A 22,504-nucleotide genomic window follows, 5' to 3' on the forward strand; every position below is an offset into this window, starting at 1 on the left:
TCTATCATTTGCAAAAAAGATTATTGTTCTCCGACTTTTAGTTTTCGAGAAAATTGCAAATAAATGCAAAAAAATTCGGTCGTATAAATAATAATTCATAACTAAAAAAAACTATTGGGAATTTGGCGATTTTTTTATTGCCAATCGAATACCCGGATCATTTTGCATAGGTAAGGATTAAAATTGTTCCACTTTTTCGAATAGTTTTGCTATACTTGAGAAAATAAAAAACATGAAAAATGTATTTAGAAAATATGTAAATATAAAAATGTCATACACAGGAAATTTAAAGGAGCAATTATTTACACCAGTCTTTTTTCAGTAAAATTACAAACAAACAGAACAAAAAATTGAACAGGGTTTGGTGATAATTATAAATAAACACTTATTAGTAAATATAACTAAATATTTTTTTCATAAATACAAAAATATAATAGATACATTACAATACATCCTACTTGCATATAGAAAAATATTTCATGAATAAAATCGCTGATTTAACTCCTTGCAAACAGCTAAAGAAGCAATACCTAGCTACTCATCCTGTACATCCTTAATAAATAAATAAAGCGTAAAAAGACGAATACTGAACGTAGAAACCCTAAAAATAACTACACAACAAACGAAATAAAATCAACAAATAAATTAATAACTTAGTTACTTAAAACCCATTTGAACGCAAGTCACTGATGTCCACGTCCACTAAGCAGCATAGACAAAAACCATGAACACTCACAATTGTCGTTTTTCTTTGTATGTATGTACAAGTACAAATCACTTGCACGTGTGCACGTCCACTGATCGCACACACGTCTTGCACTCGACTTCACAGCACCACTTGAACTTACAGTGGCAGCGTTCCTTGATCGTTGATTTGAGGGTGTTGTAGCCGCGACCGCAGCACAAAAGGTTGCAACCGTCGAGGTCCTGTGATGTCCTGTTGCAAGTACGGCCCTGCGTCCCTAAGGAACCCACGCGTTCGTCGCGGATGCAATAGTTGGGGGAATCCTCCATGTAGACGAGGTCGTAGGCGGTGGGCACTCGAAAACGCGTGTCGCGGAGTTGGAGACGTCCACGACGGTTGATGCGCACCTCGGTAGCTCCGTCGTATTTATCACGCAAATAATCGCCTGAAAAAATTGCAATTCATGACAAAACTTTTTTTGAACTTTTTATCGTTCTGTTCTAACAAAATCACGCTCAAAAACAGCATAGAAAAAAGCACAAACTGTGAATTTTTGAGTACAGTTATTGTAAATTAGTACGTTAGGCTTCAAGACCGTAAAAACTTTGAGAATAAATTTAAAGCACTAACTAATTGCAAAGACGACATAGTTAGCACAAAGCACTCAAGTTATTTTTTTAATTAAATATCAGTAGGTGTTTATACAACTGTAGGTATAGTGGAATCCAAACACTTGGGTCTTCTCTGGAAAGTTATGCAATGCGGAGGCAGGTCAGGGTTTACATATGAAATTTTTGAAATAATGGTAACGACTTATTTGCATAATTCCTTATGATAAAATGAAAAAGTGGCTCAATTTTTCGTAACAACCTGATAAATCAATCAAAACCAAAAGGGAAACGTGAGTGGGCAGCAACTAATTTCGAAGCAGTAGTAATTAAGCATCCATTAAGGCATTTGTTACAGTCCAATTTGAAATAAAAAGTATAAATAGTCGTCCTACGTCGAACGTATTTCAAAGTGGTAAACTGTGTATGCACACATAGCAATCGCCGAATCAATTACATACTTTATTATGTCACTATTAATTACAAATATGAGCTGAGCTTCGTTAGGAGCTTTCACTCGTTTCGTTAGGCCTATCATATTTTTTTAAGGTGTCATAAGATTTTATCAGTGAAAAATTCTTTAATAGTAGTTCCTCCAAGTGTGTGAAAGTGATAATTTAGTTGACGACATCATAATGATAGTAAATCAGAAATTAAGATGGGGACAAATAGAAGCATTGTTATGATGCAAAATGCAAGAAAATCGCCTACGTGTGAGGTCTTTACGAATATATTACAAAGGCAGTTTATCAAAGCAATCGACCATGTAAAATATACAACATCTTTATTTAATTTGAATAAAGCGACCGATCAGGTTACTTGTACGATTATCTAAGATGGCATTGTGGTTGTCACAGTCATTTTCAAACTAAAAAAATAGCAGACGGAAAAATGTGGTCCTCTACTCGCTTGAGAAAAATTCGTTAAATAATTTCACATTCCTTTAGCCAAGATTTCGAAATTTTTGCTTTGTAAAAATCGACAAATATGCGAGTGTAGAATTTTAATAATCTAATAAAATTTGTTTACAAAGTAGTCGCACGAAAAATTGATAAAATAGCCAAGAGTTTTTGAATGGTTTATGACAGAAGAACTGTATTTTTTCCAAAAAATTTGCTAATTTCGTTGTAGGTCGATGTCAAGTGTCAGCAAAACAAATATTTGTAAAGCTAATGAATTCATGGCCCTTTTGGTAGTGCTGTAATTAAGGGGTGTGAATATGTTCGGAATCTGCATTTGTGACAATAGTAATTAACATGAATGCATTACCATAACAGAATAAAAAACCCGACTTGAATAGACCTATAAATAAAGTCCTTTAATTTTTACTGCTCTGAGTGGTTTGATAAAATTACTAAACATTACCATACAATACATAATCAACTGTATTAGATCATGTGAAAGCGCTCTTATTATATAAAATAGTTATTTGGCTTTTTTAAGAGTTAGAGCATCGCTAAATCATTTCATTGTGTGTAAACATCCATTTACAACATGTTGTAATTTAATTGCACGTCTTTGAACAAATGTTGGCACTTTGTTTGGCTTTTGTTGTGTGGCCCTCGTGAATGATAAGATGTCCACCCTGAGAAATAACTGTAATTTTCATAATTATTAATCACGATTTGTTGCCCTGTAATTTCACTGACATATCTGGCTTTATGATGCCTACATTTATCGTATAAATTACAACGCGCTGAATTATTACATGCTCTTGCTATTAGTAGTGGTCGCAATTATGGTAATTTTATTACGACAACGAAAAACTCAATTCGGCTTGAAAGAACTCAATCACTTGTGCATCCTATATTTATCGAGAGAAACCAACGACTACTGTGTATGCGTTTTTCAGTCGTCGAAAACCACAAAATAACTGTAATAAATTAAAATTGAAAGAAAATAAAAATTAAAGAACAATGTCTATCGTTAATGGATTAGATATGGGATTATGTAACGCATGTTTAAACCAAATCAATAATTGCCGTTTGCTATCATAACACAATACCATGACTAAAATCCAACACAACACACGGAAAAATGATTTACCTACACACGTTTGGATTGGAAATGGTTATTTAAATTTAATTTAATACTATTCCACACAATAAGTTAGAAGTGTGTAATTATTTACGGCCTGAGCTCGAAGCATTGGTACTTGTAACAACCTTTGACCTGTCCACAGACAAACGCCCAAAACTACATGTACCAGACAAGAAAGCACAACACAAAGCTCACACAATACGGAAATTCACCTGTCACCTCCGACTTTATTGCTATCTGTGAGTATGCCATAAAACGGACTGTAAAAGGCAATCTGGATAAAAATCGTGTAAAACCGCCAGACAAGATTTCAGACTGTGATAACGCAGCTGAAAATGGACTTTGAATTTCACGATTACGGAAAAAATCCACTTTTCAAATTGCTTTTCATCTGTACAATAAAAGCCAGTCGTTATTAAAAGCGCGAAAAAATTCTAACTCTTAAAATTTTTGACGTTTTTCTAGCTTAGAAATGCACAACAATTCACTAAATCTTGCGATTTATGCTGAAAAAGTGCTGAAAAAAAATTTCTTTTCGACCCAATTTATTAGATTATTGATATTAGTCTGTTTACAATATTTTACAAAATTTAAAAAAAAAACTTATTAACTTAAACATATACTACACATTTATGCTTATTTATGTATTTTAATCGATTATAGTTTTAAATAAAACAATATAAGAGTACAAAAGAAATATCTTATATCTCGAAAACTCGATAACTCGTTTTTTTTGTGGCGACAGGTTCCACTATATTTAAAAAATATGAAAAGCCGAATAAAAATCCTGTAGTAGTACTTACCGATTTCTCGAAACGTGGCGAGTTGCTGCCAGCAAGTTATCAAAGAACAAGAACCTGACACTCCGTGACATTTACAAGTAACTTTCGACTTCTTGATGACTGCCTGAAAATCGTAAAAATATTAAGCATGTGTACATATTTTCTTTAGTGTTCGAGTAAACTATAGCCATCATTTATTAATAAAGTCATTATTCACCATTACAGTCGCATATTTTACCTACCTACGTCCCAGGAATTTTTTTTCAAACTGTGCAAACAAGTCGCGTCTTTGTAATTAGGAAGGGTGCAATAAGATAAATTTACACAGCATCTCAGCAAATAAAACTCGTAGATAACATCTGCAGATGCGATAAATAATTACCACTCGATAACTCTGACCCGAGAGTACTAAACCTCCACAGGAAACTATGAAGAGGAGGTGCTCAAAGCAACTCTTGAACAAACAATTGGCTCACAAAGAACTTTCCTCCAAATGGCATATGTTCAAAAAATAATTACCTTTTTATATTTCAAATGAAATACATTCAAATGTAAATTTGTGCTTTGTAATAATGATTTGAAGAACAAAATTCACCAGTTACAATCAAGCAAAAACTTTCCATTTAATGCGATTTGTTTAATTAATGTTCTTCAATTAAACTATGTTTAATTAATGGAGCAGCGCATGACACAAATTTGGACACACCATCACGAACTGATTTGAAACGCTCTGTATTTTGAAGATTAATTAATCACCTTTTTCAAGCTATCTAATAATTTTTTCGATTTTTAATGATCTCTTCTAGCCACACACTAAGAAAATTTCTATAAGAAATTTATTTTGTGTTCCGTGATAAATGTAACGAAACGTATTACATAAAACAACTTATGATTTGTACACGAGATTACATCACAATACTTAACAATTTATGTTTTATGATGATAATTGCTGTGTCTGGGTGTTCTGTAGCGGTCAGTAGCGAAGTATGTAAATATTTCATAATTGAAAAAAATCGGAAAACGCCTTTACAACTTCTTGCATTTGTAAGTAATGATGTGGAAGAAGATCATAAAATTGGTAATGTATGGACATTCGCAGAGAATGATCCAAGACGAAAAGACTATTAATTCCAAGTGCCTAAGTATCTAGCACCAGAATAACATTGTAGTTTTATTGCATGGAGATGAGTTTTTGCCATACTTTAACCGCGAATTATTAGAATGTATGCAATGCATCTACATTAATGAAGTGGCATTTATTAGCAGCCTTCCATATTAATAAAGAACAAATTATCACGCCACCAAAACGAAAATGCAATCAGAATGCAAACTGGCTTTATTATGCATTTCACCACGAAATTGAACTGGAAGCCGGCTTTAAAATCCAACAGTAGTTTAATTGATGATTTATGACTTACTCTTCTCCCAGCCTCGTTGTTGTGCAAGTTCATAAGGTTGCGTCCTTGCTCCTTGGATCCTCTCTTAAATTTGCGTTCCTTTTCCCGAACGTCTACAAAGTTTTGTGTGAATCTGAAACAAAAAAAAACAAGTTACAAAAGCACAGTGTCTATAATAATCATCTGTATTCCGGATGCATTATACTGTTTTTGAGATCGCATGCAAGCGAGGGATTACAAATTCGACGCGGCTTTCGGATGACAGATCGTCTAGGGTGGTCATGACATTTATTATACAGGGCGCTTCAAGCGGAGCGAATCGCGAGCCAGCTGAAAAGAGATTTTCTAGAAGGTCTGAGACTTTTATTCGATTATGAATTATTGCCGGTGGAGAACAGACAACTGTGCGTCAGGTAACTACTAAGGGATTTAAAAGTACGTACAAGCACCGTCAAAATAAACGACACCCTTTAAATTGCAAACATAATATGTTAATTTGACTAGTTTATAAACTATCTGGTTATTTTGCCAATTAGTGACTGTACTTTTTCTAGTAGAAATTTCTCTCTTCGTATTTTGATTTGATTTGTTCCTGACAGTTACTTACTTGTATCCATACTCTAAATTGTCGCCACATCCGCCCCATACCCAATCTTTTCGTAAATCCTTTGGTCGTCCCATTCTTGAGCATCCACAAGATGCAAGTTGACCATCTCTGCAAGCTCTTGAAACGGCGTAAGACACTCCGGCTGAAGCTAGAGCGTGTGCAAATGCTGATTCGCGGCTAGCTGAAAAAAAATTATAATCTCTTCATCATCATCGTGACGGTCATTTATCATCATTTTCTTTAGATCCAATCCTTCATCTCTTACATAAATTAACTTGAACATTGTATCCAGTTTTATTTTGTCTTTATTGAGGTTCTGTTAAATCATTACCAATACTTTCTGCACACAAGGGAACCGTATAAACAATTCTCTTTATTTGATTTAGATAATTATGTATTTCAATTATTGGTTTAAGTAACTATTAGAAATAATGTTTTATGTTATTTGTGGCAAGATATCAAAAAGACGTCAATCGTGAAAGCTAGTACAGATATACCATGAATGTAATGAATATTATGCAAATAATTTTATGCGTAATAGATTTAAAACTGAAGAATTAATTAAAAAAATTATTCTGAGACAACTTGTAGATACTGAAAATAATTTCTTAGACATCAATATGCGTATTATTATCATTTACACTGATCTTAATTCGGGGACAATCAAAATTGCTCTTATTTCGAAAAATACTCTTAAATTACTCGGATAATTGTCCGTACTTTTTCAAAAAGATCAATAAAATCAATTTTTTAATAAATTCTGTTTGATGGCATTAAATAATGAAAACATTTTTTATTTTTATCTAAGTATATATGTGAGGAACAATTATTCTTCTACGCAACATTGGTGTATTTATTAGTTTGTAACTTGATCCGGTACAAAATTGGGTGGTCTGTGTTCTATTGGAAGATTTAAATGTGTGTGAGTATTGTTTCAACTCTTTTTTAACAAATCTACCTGAAACCAAACCTTTTTTGTTTTCATTTAATTCACATTGATACATTTCTTACTTTCTTGGCATAAATAAAGATATCACTTGGATCTGAAAGAAGTATACACATTCAGCCCCTTTCATGTCGTAACTGTACCCTTTTTAGTAGAGAAAAGGCTTTAATTTATCCTCAGGATGCGAACCGTTATACTGTTTTAATGAAGCAAACGTGCGCTTCTAATGCACCAAATAATCACTGCTGAAAACCTCTACGTCTCAGATTCTACACGCAGGTATCTGCCCACAATATAAGGTATTATATTCGCATAATTACCGCTCTTTAAATCATTTCAAAACCACATTAAGACATTTATTTTTACTGAATTTTGAACACGTTACAGACTGCCCTTAGGACACCGCCCTTCACTAAAGACCATACAGGGGGTGATTTGCATAATGACTCGTAACTAATCATCCAGTGGGCCGTGATTTGTTCAGCGTGTGATACGATTAGTCGCCCTGCTTCTGTCATCTTTCTGTCTGTTTAGTTGTCTACACACTAACTGGATACTAAGTTGAAAAAATCAATTTTTCATAAAATTTTACGTACTTGTTAAGAAAGCACTAAAACGTAATTATACACAATGAGTGGTTTGTTTTTTCAGTACAATACAAAATAGTTACAATGTTTCTGGAGGTTTGAGTCGCTCCCTTCAGTTTTAAGATTAATAGCATCAATATCTAATTTTGACAGGGATCGAATGTATCTTCATTTCAATTTTACGAGTCACTGGTTCAGGAACTGTTAAGAAGAATTACGGTCGATACAAATCAGATGGGGTGTTGATGGATTGGCAAATAACATGAATTTTATTGCCTTTGCAGAAATTAAATTTATGGAGAAGTGTTAGATGCGCTCTGCGTGAATGCTATTAAGACCTTTACGTTTACGTGAGATATCTACTTTGTACTTTCACTACAATCATATTTTTGGTTGTATAAAAACGTATTTTTCTATGAAAAATTTCCAAACTTTGCATAATGAAGACTAAACATTTAAAAAACATAACACAGAAAAAGTTACAGAGAAAGTGCACAACTAAAACTGGAAAGATGGGAAAAAAACCTAATGAATTTATTTCACTTAAAAATTCTTCGAGTCAAAATAAAAATGAGATGAACACAAAAAATAATTAGGCTAAATGAACTTAACGATTTGTTTATTAAATTTAATAGTTCTTTTAAATTACTTTTAATTAAAATGAATTGAAAGACAGATTGTACCTAAATAGAAACTCCCGATGGTAAAGTGAGTTATTTTTCTCTTTTCGGGCGTTTAAAAACATCTTAAGATAAAATGCAGTGTTTTTTTTCTAAATTCTATTGAATAAGTTGATATTATTTTGCATTTTTTTGTTGCATTTGGACTTTCTTCATTCAATAACGCAATTATTTCGCAAAATTTCATCAAACATATACCGAAAAACCGCCCAATTTAGTTGGTAAATGTTAGTTTTTCAAGTACACGCTGTATTTCGCTATTTCACTCTAAAGTAAAGCAAAATTCACTAAACTTGTAGTTTTTATTCCTTCAAAAAAAAAAATAATAAAGCAGAAGAAATATTAAAGAAAGAAGAAAGAAAATAAAATAAAAAAGTTATATTGAGAGTATTTACGCAAAGAACTTTATCTTTTTGTTCTTGCCTTAGTAAAAAAAATCAAATTAATTTGAACTAAAGCAAATGAACTAAAAAATTACTACGTAATACGGTTTTCATTCAAACTAAAATACTATGACGAAAAAATGTCAAATTTCAGAAAGACACTTAATTATTTCGCAAAATTTTAACATAACTCAGAAAGCCGAGTTGCATGCCTAACTATCCCAAAAATTTGTGTTTTTTATAATAATAAAATACTTTGCCAATATAATAATATACATAAAAATTGTCTTGTCATATGGCAGTTGCCCAAATTTCCTGTTTACCGTCCTTACGCAACCGAGCTCTTGAAACCTCTTCTTGTTTGTCCCAATGAAGTACTTACGAAAATTAATTATCACCTACTCACCTTAATAATGTCTTTTCACACTCGAGTGATTTTATTCAAGCCGAGTGTTTGTTTTGCAGCTTCTTTTTTAAATAAACAAAAACATTTTTATCTTACCGATTGTTATAACTGGACCAAAGACATTGACGTCATTCAGTAAAGAACAGTTCCACCTGCGATTTTCAAACTGATGTTTACACTCGGATAGCGCCTGACGAGCCCCCAATGCCACAGCATTCATATGGTCCATGTACAATTGACAGAGCCGGATTTGTCCGGGACTCAAACCCGGAAGTGTGTGGCATGTTGGTGGTCCTTGATCACCTTGCATTTTTTCATCCATCATCATGCCCATTCGTCTGGAACACAGTGAGACAGTTCTGGGTTATTCACTGATGGTTCGTCGCCTCTGATGCTGCAATTAGTGGCTAAAACGCTCGGGTAATAATTCCACATCCTTTTTCACTTATTATAATGTGGATAAAATATACTTAGTGTAATGGTTAGAGGAAGACTGCTATCATAGTCGCTAATAGACCAGATTTTGTAGCGGTAATAAAGCAAATAAGAAATTATCTTTTCTGATTTATAGTTGTGGATGCAAAAGCGTCAACAGCTGGGTTGCTACAGCAAAACAGAAGCTGTTGTGAAGAGGCTAATGTCAACAGAAATTTTTCAAGTCTTCAGGTCAATATTTTTGCAATTTACGAGAAGACAATTAATTTAAAAACAATGATCTTTTTTGAAAAAGATAGATGATTGAAAGAGCTTTCCAATGATAATAACCTTCATAGGGTTATCTCCAATAGTTCTGGAATTATTGCTCGATAAATGTTGCCGGTACCAACAATTGACCAAAATCGCGACAAAAATTGCAAAAATCAAACATCTTAAAATCGAACCAATTTATTTTTTGCACTTTTAACAACTCAAAAGGCCTATAAAGGCCAATAAAACTTTGCTACAGTGAGTTTTGTGATTAACACTTGAATTGTTTTAAATTCTCAAGTCACTAAATTATTCTTTGTCTAAACGTTGGCTATTATGAATAATAATTTATTACTTCAGTTCATTACCTATTTTATTTATGATGCCACACACTGGTTTGAAATAATTTAAATTACCCAACTCTATTTACAATAAAACTCAAAAGAAATTAAACAAACTTTTCTTCTTAATTACAAGCCCATTTATAATCTTATATGGTAATTCCTTCGATACTATAATCTAGAGGATGATACACGGCTGGCGACATAATTGAGTCATTTAATGCGATATTACCCTTTCCAATCAAAACACATAATAATAAATTCTATTTGAATATTAATTCAGATAGTAAAATTGATTCAATTTGAAAAGAACTTAATTAAACTCTTTTGTTGCAATACAACAATGGACCCTAGAGAATACTAATATTGGCAACCCCATGGACAGCTTCAATGTGCTTAATACAATTTAATAAACTTTCTTTTGTGCAATAAAGTTCGCACTATCTTTGAATGCATCTGACATTGTCCAAGATAAGTGCCACCAGATTGTAAATTACATTTTTAATGATTTGACGTAATTATCTCGGGAGCATCTGATGAAATACAACGTTTGAGCACGACTTTGAAGATATTGAATGAAAAGTGCAAAATTTATGATAAACTTTGCGAAATGTTAATTTTCTTTGTTGGTGAGAGCAAAAGCAATTTGAAAGGGTACTTAGATAATGTTAATGGTCACTGTGGTGCACCGCAAGGCCCAGTCCTTGTCACTTATTATATTACCATTTATCTTCAACAGAGATTATTTGAGATAGTGAGAACCTACACAAAATTTCAGGTAATTGGAAAATTCTCACGCTTTCTTAATTAATGAGCGACTGACAATTTTAAATATCAAATTACAATTACCGTCTTTTCAACAATGACAAAAGTGCACCCGTTCAACGTGTCGTAAAACCATCAAAGGAGTGTTTTAACAAACTCTAATAACACGCTCAAAGTTGCCGCTAAAAATCTTAACCGCATGTCAAGTTTTTAACTCGTCTCGGACAGAACGCTTTCTTTGACCACTGGCGGCTTAATAAACCTTTCTATTTGAATCGCAGTGCTGGTTTTTTCATAACTTCATTGAGAGAGCTTTCGCACAACTCAAGGCCGATAAAACCAAAGTGTCCTTTCATAAAATATGATTTTGATAATGGTTTTAAAAGAGTTGTTTGCAGCCTGACCTCAATTACGAATTTATTGCTACAGATTCGCCGGCTATTATGCTGCTGATTTATTGCACGGTGTTACTGAATCGAAAAAGTCAATCAGAAATGCAGGTGCATTTGCTTAATAAATAATTATTACAAAATCAGATTTTTCGGAATGCAGCAGGCGTGTTGGAGCGATTGTAAAATAAATCTCACATACAGCATTATCAAAATTTAATAAATGGCTTTATCGAACTCTTGACTCCAGCGGCAACATAATTTTCATTCTCAAAAAAAACTAGAATCATTAAAATGCACACACATCCACCTAGCTATTATCTGCTGTCAATCTGAATCATGTTAATTGCTTGTATGATGCATTTAGACCTGTTTACCAACAAAACTTTGCACAATATTAAAAAGAAAACGCAATTAGCACAAGCATAAAATGTTAATGATACAGAAATAAAAGTTTTCATTAAAGTCAATGGACATAACTTACATCCATGTGCCGTTTATCGGCGACCTCCGTGCTGCTCCCGTTGAATTTATGGAGAAGATGCTCAGCACGATGTAATAGAAAAACTGCATTGCACTAGATTTTCTCCCGGACAACTCCGTGAGACGCATTTTTCTGAAACGTAAAAGCTTCAAATTAGTTAATTTTAATTTCTAGGCACAGCAGGACAAACAAACAACGCATTAAACCAAAATACTCTGACTAGAGAAAGTTTAAAAGCGATTCTAAATTAAGTGGCGCAGTCAGTAGGACAAGATTTTTTTTTAATAAATCTTGTGTTGGCTAACAGATCAGATCAGGATTACTCGAGTTATTTACGAGTGGTTTCTTGTTCTTGAACAAATCCCGCGATTAGATGTAGAAAATGCAATTTGTATGATGCATTAAGCTGAAAGCACGCGCAGTTGAGAGGCCGTCAGTCGTTAATACTGACGGATTGCTGAAAAACATCAAGCAAGAATGCATTATTAATGGTGCAAGTTATCAACATTAATTAACGTAAAGGTACATAAAAGATCCCTTAATTTCGAGCCTTGGACAATTATCCGATTACGACGACTCTCAGGATAATTATGTTTAATCGGAACCATTTGTAACAGTCACTGTCAGGATGCATTGTCAGCGGTCAGCCGCTTTTTATTAATTAAAATCGTTCTGCACAGATAACCAGAGAAAGATCTGAATTCGAGTTATTTAACGGCGAAAAAGCGCGAAAGGAAATCAAATTAATTGTGACATTTTGTCGGCCGAGAAGAAATAAACGTTTAATACCAAGTATCTATCATTGCAATATTGCTGTCAGGTCGTGTTAATCATAATTAACGCAATTTATGTTTCCCGACCTGTTCACAACAATCATTATTTGGGTCATGTATTTATTGTCCGGCTATTAAAAAAAATTTTTTAAAACGTTGGCTAATGGACTTGCACACCTGACCAACCAATTACTACCTTTTCAAAAACAAGACAAGCTTTTTAATAACTTCAGCAATTATAATAATCAAGTATTAAAGAGTAATAAAAGGAAAATAATTATATCGCATGTAGATTGTTGTGCCACAATAATGAGGCAATTAGGCTATTAGAGATTTTAAATTCTGTCTTTAACGCTACATACTAGGAAACATTGAAGGTTGAATACTCACGAACTCATACACAAATAACAAAAAAAAACATTACACTCGCAGACTGAAAAGTTAAAAAACTTTTGAAATTGAACTAAGTGATTGATGAAAGAATGAGAAATTAAAAAACCATAGAACTGCAAAGTAAAAACATTCAGAAATTGCAAAACTAAATTTATAAGATGGTTAAACAACGAAAAACTGAAAAAAATAAGTATAAATAAATAATATTAAATATTAATATAATTAAGAAATTAGAAACTAAAAAGCTGAAATACTGTAACTATTTCTACTTTTAAAAGCTTTAAAAAATTGCGGATTAGGGAAGCTTCCTAAGATGTATTATTTATAGCCACTTTGTATTACACAAACAAACACGTTTAAAAACGGATTTTACAGGTTTTTATGTGAAAATTCGCACCTATTCAATTATTTCAATTATAAAATTAGCATACAAGCTGCGCTTTCCTAATTTATACGATCATCAATTCAAACACAATTTTGTGACCTCAATTTTTTGGTCGTTTAATGGGAACCCCTTACCACAAACTAAATGGAAACCTTTTCAATAAATTAATCGAGTTTTTATAGGAACAAAGATGACCCCAACAGCCGAATTTCACATTAGATAAATTGGCGTGTTCCGAATTCCTAGAAAGCTCTATCAACAATGCGTAAATGCAAATTTGTGATAGATCCCAATTAACATATTTTTTGAGTACAACAGTAAGGAAAAATCGTGGATTCTTAAACGCGCTTGTTACAGAAGGTAATCATTAGAAAGTAAAATTGAGCTCTAACGAACTAATTGCACGAATTTAACGGTTGTAATTGAATACAAGCTTCCGAGATTTTTCCGTCAGACGAAAACGGTTCCTCCGTTCTACCAAAAACACTGTTTTACGTGTTCAAAAACCATGAAATGAACCTTTTACGGCCAAATTTTCTCATGACTCGATTTCTCCGCGAGTATTTTTATGATGAATGATTTTTGCAGCAGACGAGAGAAGAATGTCAATGATCTAGCGGTATTATATAAACGCGAGTAGTTGTCTTTTTTAGAATTTGCGACAATTAAAAGCGCATTTACGCGTGATGTTTATAGGAAACGTCAAACGTGGAGTAAAGAACATAATCCTTTATGAGAACTATGAGCTGGCATTTTATTGCCTAATTAAAACAGCACTGACTCGGGCTTTGATCTAACAGTATTGTCCTTGTGTTTACGTTTGATTGAAAAATTTAGCCTTTTAATCATTTTTCTGGTCTCGAGATGATTTATTACTTTTTAAAACGACAGTAAAAGGCGTGCGTTTCACGACTATTTACAAAGGAACACAATACGTTATAAAGTGCAAAATCTGCGCTTGATGGAAACGTGTTTTTTTGGAAAAAAACACAGCTACAAGTGGCAATTAAAATTTTGACAACTGATTAGGCACAAGCGTAATAATTTATAAATGCTAATCGATTTTATTGAGTCAAGCACTAATTATTACTATTGCCACCAATAATAAACCTGTCCAGCTTTATCAATGACCGCTATTGCAGGAATTACCACTTTATGGCTTGTTGCTGCTAAAAATCACTCAAACATTATAATTATCACACTTTTTAACTACAACATTAACGCCGGCAATAATTAAATATGGTGTCTTGCCTAAGACCAAGTATTTATTTTTTTGGAAAACTGGAAATCGATTAATTATCTTAAACTCTAATTGGTACTAAAACTCATGTCATGATATAGCTACAAGCGATAATATTTTCAGTGGGACACCTATTTTATTATTGTCCTAAACAAGTACTTCCCAGAAACCTGTCACATGTCTTATCACAACTTGCTATTTTAGAACTTTATGGCTGATTATTATTGTTATCAAACTATTTACACAATGCTGTGAATTTTTCTCAATTATTGTAACTAACTACGATAAATCTGATTGATCATTCACGTAGTAAATAAAAAGGGAAAGCTAATATCTTCAATGTTTCTAGGAATTTACATTGATTAGCCAGTTCAAGTAATAAGTTTTAATGTTATTTGAAATTTTGAATGATTTTTGATGTTTCTGAACGATTTATAACATTTGTTGTAAATTATTGTCGCAAAAATTATATTTCCAGTAGTTTTAAGTAAAATCATCAATTTATTTACAAAAACTACTACAAAAAAGTTTATTTGTACATAGTTTCTGTTATTAGTTATTACACTTCACTTCAGAATTAAATTTATAATAATCATGCATAAAAAAGTTATTTTTTGTAGACTAATATAATTAGTAAATTATTAATATTTCTAGTATTTTCGTCATTTTTTATTAATTGAAACAAACAACCAAGACATACGTTTATTAAATCAAACTTTCGTTCCATTATTTAATATCAGTCACTTTTATACTTCATTTTAGTAATCTGCTATGATAACTTCAGTTCAAATAGAATTTTCTGTTCGCAACAAAATTTTCAAAGCAATTATGGATATAGCAACCAATTCCTTTCAATGAGTTTGAAATAAAATCTGACAAAATCCTCCAATTAGCCATTACGCCATTCAGTCGCAAAATTGCGCCCAGCAATCTCTGCTGTAGGTAAAATAGTCAATTTCCGCTCGAGATGAAATAATCGTAAAATTTCCGAACGGCTCACCTAAACTGGCAAATTAATCCACAATAACACAAAAAAATGCGACACAATCATCACTCATAAAAGTTCGGCGCATTGCTGAAAAAGCACAGGCTCTTTAATCTGAGTCCTAATCACCGATCTATCTGATCAAAGAGACCGTCTGTCTGTCTGTCCACCGACCGAACAACCGCCGTGAACTGAATGAGAATGCAACGACGAATAAAGAGCCGTACCCACCATCCATCCAGTTTCGGAAGAGTGCAGTGGTTGGGCGAAGAGCTTTCATGTGCCGTCTTCCTTGCTCTCACCGAAAAAGGACCATCAACCCTTTCTATCATTACGATTAAATTACAAGTTTTAGGTGCAAACAACAAACTTTAGAGAAACATCATATAAAAAAGAAAGAAAGAACTAGTTCTAGTATTTTTCCAAAAGATTTTGACTAAGAAATATGTACAGTAGAACTTCTATAACACGAAGAATATTGTATTTAACATTTATAAAATTAACAAACTAAAGAAAATTGACATAAAATTGCAGTATATCACATGTTTAATTACTATTTTTCTTATACCTATCTACTTTTTTGTAGAAAAATTGTCAAAAAATCGACTTACGGAGGTTTCACTGTATTTGAAACGTTCCAGTAAATAGCAAGTTACATTTTGCTTTTTTTATTTTAGTTTTTGAGTAACCCCCATAATAATATGCGGGACATTTACGACATTGATAAGTTATGCTAAGGTGCCTGTCTTATTGATTGATGGTAAATATAAACAATGTCGCTATTTAACTCATAATTAGATATTTGCAATAACAATTTGCCTCGATAATTATTATTATTAGAAAGGAGTATCGGAAAATCCCTGCTGAACTAAAGCAATGAAACGGAGATAAAACGGTATTTATGGACATTTAAAAGAAATTCTCGGGTTAGATGTTACCTACTGCTCGATGAAGTGTAGATAATAGATATTCATAAATGAAACTATAACGCGAAGATATTTTCCATTTAATTGCGTTTAGTAAAAAATAGTCCACTTATTACTGTGGAATAATTATGATTACCAATAAAGCTTCAAACAATTTTTTATGTTATTATCAAGAACACTTCACACACTTGATGATAAACAAAATATACATTAACTTTTTTCATTTCCACAAACTTTATTAATTTGCTACTGGTTTCACAACCACAATCCTGAAATTAATCGGTCGAGCTTTGAAGTTTCATTAAATAAAGATAATGAAAAAGTGATGGGCAATATAAAAATTTTAATCCAAAATTATGTTGTTTCCAGTTTCCAAGCACTAGAATAAGTTTTGCACATGCTTGGTTCTAACAACGCCATAAATCCGTAAACGCGACAATTTTTATTATATACATTCTCCAGGTGTTCATTCCAATTCAAATACAAAATTGTTGCAGTTTCTTGTTGTTTGTTTTGCTACTACTTGATTAAATATATTTATTTCTCAATGGAGAAATGCCAAGCAATTTAGTTGTTTTAGAAAATACTAAACAATTTTCTTTTAAATAACGGTAGCCAACATCTGTACAACTTGTTACAAGGATATATTATTGGAACCGAATTTTACTTTATTTCACGGAGATTTATTCCAGCAAACATTGGCAGAGCATAAAATGACAAGATCTAATTGATGTCACGCTCTGTAAAAATTGGCTTTTTGTAGGAATTTAGCACATTTGTTTGTAGAAACCAAAACCTTAATGAAAATTCAGATATTCTAATAGACAAGAATTCTTGAATTAATTGTGTGGAGAAAAACTGTAGCACCCGAAAGCCATCAGTGTTATTCTTATTGCTTGAACAAACGCAAGGCTTTGGTGATAAGTAAGTCCTGTTTGGTTCTTTGTTTTCAAATAGGTACTTTGTACTCTTTACATAATTGTGTTTTCTCAGAAAATTACTGTAACAAAGTCATAACTACATACATTAGTGCTCGTTTATCAAATCATGTGTTTTACGAAAAAAAAGATTGTAATATCGTATATTTATTAGAAAACTTTACCCAAATTAATTTTTTAGTTGAAATACCCGTAATGTAGAAACACACAAACGTATGTTGTTTCACCGCTTTTATCACCTGATAGAATCTAATAAATAGCTAAAGCATGGAAGCAGAACCGTTTAAAACCACGGATCATTTATTTAAAAACTTGTAAAACAAATTATCAGAGATCGCATTACTTGAAGCTTTGAAATATATTTTTGTGAAAAGTTCAACTCTCAGCTGCAAATAACTAGGCTCCTGTCAATCAAAGAACCGTTTGATCTGAATGCCTTTAAAAATCAAATTAGCATTTGATTGCATAATGTAGTATTTTTCTCAATGAAATTTCATCACTTTCCCGCCTCGTATTTACGGAGATATTAAACACTAATCGTCAAAACAAACAAGCCCAAATTACTGGAGGAGCTTTAAACACAAAGCCAAATACAGAAGCTGCCTCTAACTGCGACAAGTGGCGCAGTTTCATGCCATAACTTATATTCGCAAGATTTCTCTCGGACATTTAACACTTGATGTCTAATTGGAAAGAATGCTTGATGCACGTAGTGTTCAGGAAGAAGTGAACGTAACTGTACAAGAAAACAAATAATTGCCGCATCGTATCTCTAAACACCGAATCGCCCTTAGCCAGAAAAATGGAATTTTTCTCGTAATCAATAATCAATGTAAATGGTCTCGAAGCGAGCCAATAAATCTCGAATCAATTCTGGCGCTAATACCCATCGATTAATTATTCCTGAGATAGTTGTAACGCCGACAGCGATAAACTTTATTGTCTGAAGAAGGAGTTTTCCGCCCACGTAAAGAGGAAATGCTGAATTAAAATTATATAGCTGTTTGGTTTGTTTTTGCTTTTTCACATCACAATGAATATTTTATTTCATACCACCACCGGATTACAAGTGTCCGACAATGTGGTAATGCGGCTACAAAAAACAAGATGGGTTTTATTTGAGGATTTGGCCGACAAAGGAGCACCTGGGTCTCTAAATAGCCCCTGTAATAACAGTGTGACGCCGGAAGGCAGTGGCGTCCCTCAACAAGCGAAATTATAGTGTGAAAACCTAAATTCCATTAGGTCAGATTGAGATGTTGGAAAGAATTCCAAACGTAAATAATATACTAATGTTTTTTATTTATGATAGCAGTTGTCACAAGACTGTGCTTCTTCACAGCAGCAGGTAGAAAGAAACAATAACATCATAACATAAAAATGGATTTAAGGTGCTACAGTGTTAAATGTTAAATTTCTTGTGGGTTATTTATGCATTGTTTTGGAACGTGTTTATTACGCTTGGTGTCAAATATGGAACGTATAAAAAACGAATTTATACGAGAAATGAAAAAAATATCAAATTTATTACAAAAGGGATCATATTTTTTGTTAATGATGCAGAGATCTGGATGTAAGAAAGTTTTACCACACTTTCTAAACAAATAATAATGTGCATCGTGATTATCTTGAAACGAATAAATTGTGCATAAGATGAAATTTATAAAAAATTATAAAATTATAAAATTTTGTTGCATTTAAAAAAATCATTTGATATGTGATACAATTTTTATGTTTATTAGTGTAAACAGTTACTCGTACATAATCTAATGATTAAAATTTGAGTTCGCTTTACGAATCAAAAAATGTGAAATAGCAAAACACTGAGCACTGATAATCGTCTAATTATGTGTATCTTATTAACTTCGATTTTTTGGCGAATTTGCGGAAAAATTGATATTTTATATTTTAATTGACTTAAATTTTCCCCTATTTTGGTGGTTTAAAGAAGCCTAACCGGGTTAAAAATTGACGTTTCTGGAAAATCCAGAGTTGACAAAAAAAGGTTAAAAAGTAGGGTAAAAAATCAAATTCAACGTGTTTTTTTATACCTAGTTTGGTTTTTGTGTAAAAAAATGCATAAAAATAGAAAAATGACTAAGAAAACTCATCTTGAACAAAACACTTGAATGTTGCACGCCAATGGGTTGCACAAACCACTTCGATAGCTTTACACAAAGACCACAATGTCTGATGATGGGCTGCATTGTAAATTCGCAAAATAAGCCCTCTCGTTTATTTATGTTCACCCCTTTGAACTCCCCACTAATGGTCAATATTACAACTGCGCAATCATTCTATCTCAAATGAAATTAAATAGAAATAAATATACGTTTTGAAATCATTGACCAAACTTGATATAACAAAGGGAGTTATTTAAATGTTCTTAAATATTTTCTCGACCTAAGCATTTTGTTTGAATTCAACAATGTAATTCCATTCTCCGTTACAGCACAACTAATTAGAAACATAAAAATTTAGATAATCTTCTTATCTTTAGAAAAGTTATAAAATTAAATGTTTTGGTTTTTATTACCTAGAACAATTTTAATGTTAAATAATCCTGCTTTAACCAAGTGTTTAAAATGTTTTGAAAGGTTTTTTTATGAGAAATCACAATAAAGCAAGGAGATACAGCACAGTAAGTACACATAAAAAGCTTTGACTTTAAGTGTTAATACAGCTTACACAATTTATCTATTAATTACGAGTAAGAATGATAATATACACAATTGTAATTAAATTAAATTATAATTTTTAACTGAAATTTACATACAAAACGTAAATTGGGTATTATTTGTAACTCACTGACTTTAGATTAATTATTGTACGAATGGATAAGTATGTAGTAAATCTTAGCGTTTTTACAATGCTTTTAATACAATTTGTTAACCTACTTAATAATATGTTATATCCTGAGAACGGTTTCTTTCAATTTCTTAATTCATTTACGTTCATCCACGTTTTTGCGCCGAGAGAAAGCTGAGTAAGTATAACAAAGACTGGCAACTGATTTTATGATAATGATATGGACAAAAAACCTTACTGTTTTCTCTTTACAATTCTGCTTTAATAGATGCACCCCAAAAATACAAGTAAATGACAAAGTGTGTCACTGACAAATGTGTGTAATTCATTTAAAAAAGTTTTAAAACAACTTTTTCACTGGAAGGAAAACGGTTGAGGCACTCTTCGCTTCGCTCATGCGAATACATTAAAAATTAAAAAAAGTGTAAAGACCATGTCGCTTTATCTAACTTTACTAAACAAAAGAATCGAGTTAACACAGTTAGATTCAGCAGTTCTTTGTTTTTCTAAACAATTGATTGTGTCCTTAAAATGTAAATTACTCTTCACAAAACAATAAATTCCACCGTTTAATTGTGCTAATGACAACTGCATTGTCAAACAATTAAAGTGTCACGCATCCAATGTAAAAATTGCAAAAGAAATTTTCTTAAAGTTATGCCAAAAAATGACCGAAACTATGTGTCCGTCCCACAAAAATGTCTAATGTTGCTATAAAATTAATTGAAGACTGTAGTCTTATTTAATTAGACACAGGCTATCTCAAATAAATCAAAGAGATTTTCCAACAGTCTGAAACAAGCTATTGTCTGAATTCTTCTCGGTATTTCGCTTCGTCGGAATTTCTAAGGCACATTCCATTGTTTTCAACTTTTGTTTCATTACGGTCTTTGTTGTATTATAATTTCTTTTGAAACTTTGATGCACTGACCCCGAAACTAAATCGTCATTTATTAAAGTGCAATAATCAATCGCACAAATTAAAAAATTTCATACATTTGTGGCCATCTCTACGACCACAACGGAAAACCGTAAATGCTCGCTTACAGTCCTTGGGAAGAAATGACTAATGGTTGCTGCTTTGTTTAGCTACTCGCAACGAGGTGGCGCTGTGTATCTTTTACTTTAAATTTCCATGTTACATTTTTATTGCTCATTAAAATTGCCAATAATAGCCGGAACATCGTAAATGATTGAGTGAAAAATATTAATATCCTGTTTAATTGCTTATTGCTAAGTTAAATTTGATTGTTCTTACGCTAATTACAAGAAAGTGTAAAATATGAACACTTTGTTGTAACTAAATCACCACGATTTTTAGAGGTCTAAATCAGAGAAAATGGCAGTAACTGAGATCAGTTCAGGTAAAAATTACTATGGCCTGGCAAGGTTTTGCGGACCCTTTATCAGGTGCTTGCTAATCCATATCGCAGGTAAGGCGGGTCGGTATTTTCAAAAGCAAATAAATTTCATGACCTCTATACCTGTAGAGGTTGTTAGGAGAGACGACGATTTTTACAAGGCATGATGGATTGCAGTACAACGTCACAAAAATTATAACTTATTTAAAATTTCCGCGAAATCAATAAAAAGTAAGCCAATAAATTCCAGAATTATGTCGAAAATGACATATTCTTCAAGTTTTGAGCATTTAAACACGTTTTTAGACCAAAAATCAAGTTTTTTTCCCTGTTTTTTTAATTAGAATGAAAAAAATCACCATATTTGGTCAAAAATTACCAAAAATTTAACCTTTTCTAGGCGTTTATTTAGCTTAAACTCAATTATTACGCAAAATTTCTTAAAAATCAATCCAATAATTGAATTGAATTGAATTATTTGAATTATTGAATTATATCAAACATGACATTATTTGTGCATGTTTTGAATTTCTAGACCAAAAATCAATATTAAATAAATAAGTAAAATTTTAATATCTTTAAGTTATTTAACTTTTAACAAACTTCTTATTTTTTTACGTTTCCAATTGCATATCCTACAACAAAAAATAAATAGGTGCAGATTTAAGTTTGAACTTTCCCGTTTAAAGTGGTGAAAGCTTCACTTTTCTAAGATGATTAGTTTTTGTGTAATAATTTTTTTAAAAAGACGTGTTCTCGTCAAAAAAAAATAAAATTATTTAAAAAAACTAAGCAGAATCGACTAATAGATACAAGTTTTGATCAAAATTATCAATTTTAAAAGTTACGTCCAAAAATATAATAAAATTTGGGGTATTCTATTAAAAAAAACATAAGTTTGCATTGTA

At 32.1% G+C, this 22,504-nt stretch overlaps 1 protein-coding gene across 1 annotated transcript; it reads right to left on the reverse strand.

Annotated features, from left to right (window-relative positions):
- Positions 1-385: 385 nt before the first annotated feature.
- LOC663552 (protein Wnt-5b) lies at positions 386-15,771 on the reverse strand. The gene is made up of 7 exons (XM_969591.4): positions 15,579-15,771; positions 11,788-11,919; positions 9,218-9,459; positions 6,120-6,300; positions 5,534-5,645; positions 4,137-4,239; positions 386-1,130 (listed from the first exon to the last, which is right to left on the reverse strand). Exons 2-7 carry the CDS (start codon positions 11,913-11,915, stop codon positions 775-777), a joined length of 1,122 nt encoding a protein of 373 aa, XP_974684.1. The 5' UTR covers positions 11,916-11,919; positions 15,579-15,771; the 3' UTR covers positions 386-774.
- Positions 15,772-22,504: the final 6,733 nt, after the last annotated feature.

This window comes from Tribolium castaneum, chromosome 3 (assembly GCF_031307605.1).
Source record: "Tribolium castaneum strain GA2 chromosome 3, icTriCast1.1, whole genome shotgun sequence".
NCBI lineage: Eukaryota > Metazoa > Arthropoda > Insecta > Coleoptera > Tenebrionidae > Tribolium > Tribolium castaneum.

Bases quoted from the DNA above. Each gene is read 5' to 3' on its own strand.
- LOC663552 (XM_969591.4), bottom strand. From the start codon at position 11,915: ATGCGTCTCACGGAGTTGTCCGGGAGAAAATCTAGTGCAATGCAGTTT. The intron at 9,460-11,787 runs GTAAGTTATGTC...ACTGTGTTCCAG, and splicing joins CCGATAAACGGCACATGGAT to ACGAATGGGCATGATGATGG. The intron at 6,301-9,217 runs GTAAGATAAAAA...ATTTTTTTTCAG, and splicing joins TGGTCCAGTTATAACAATCG to CTAGCCGCGAATCAGCATTT.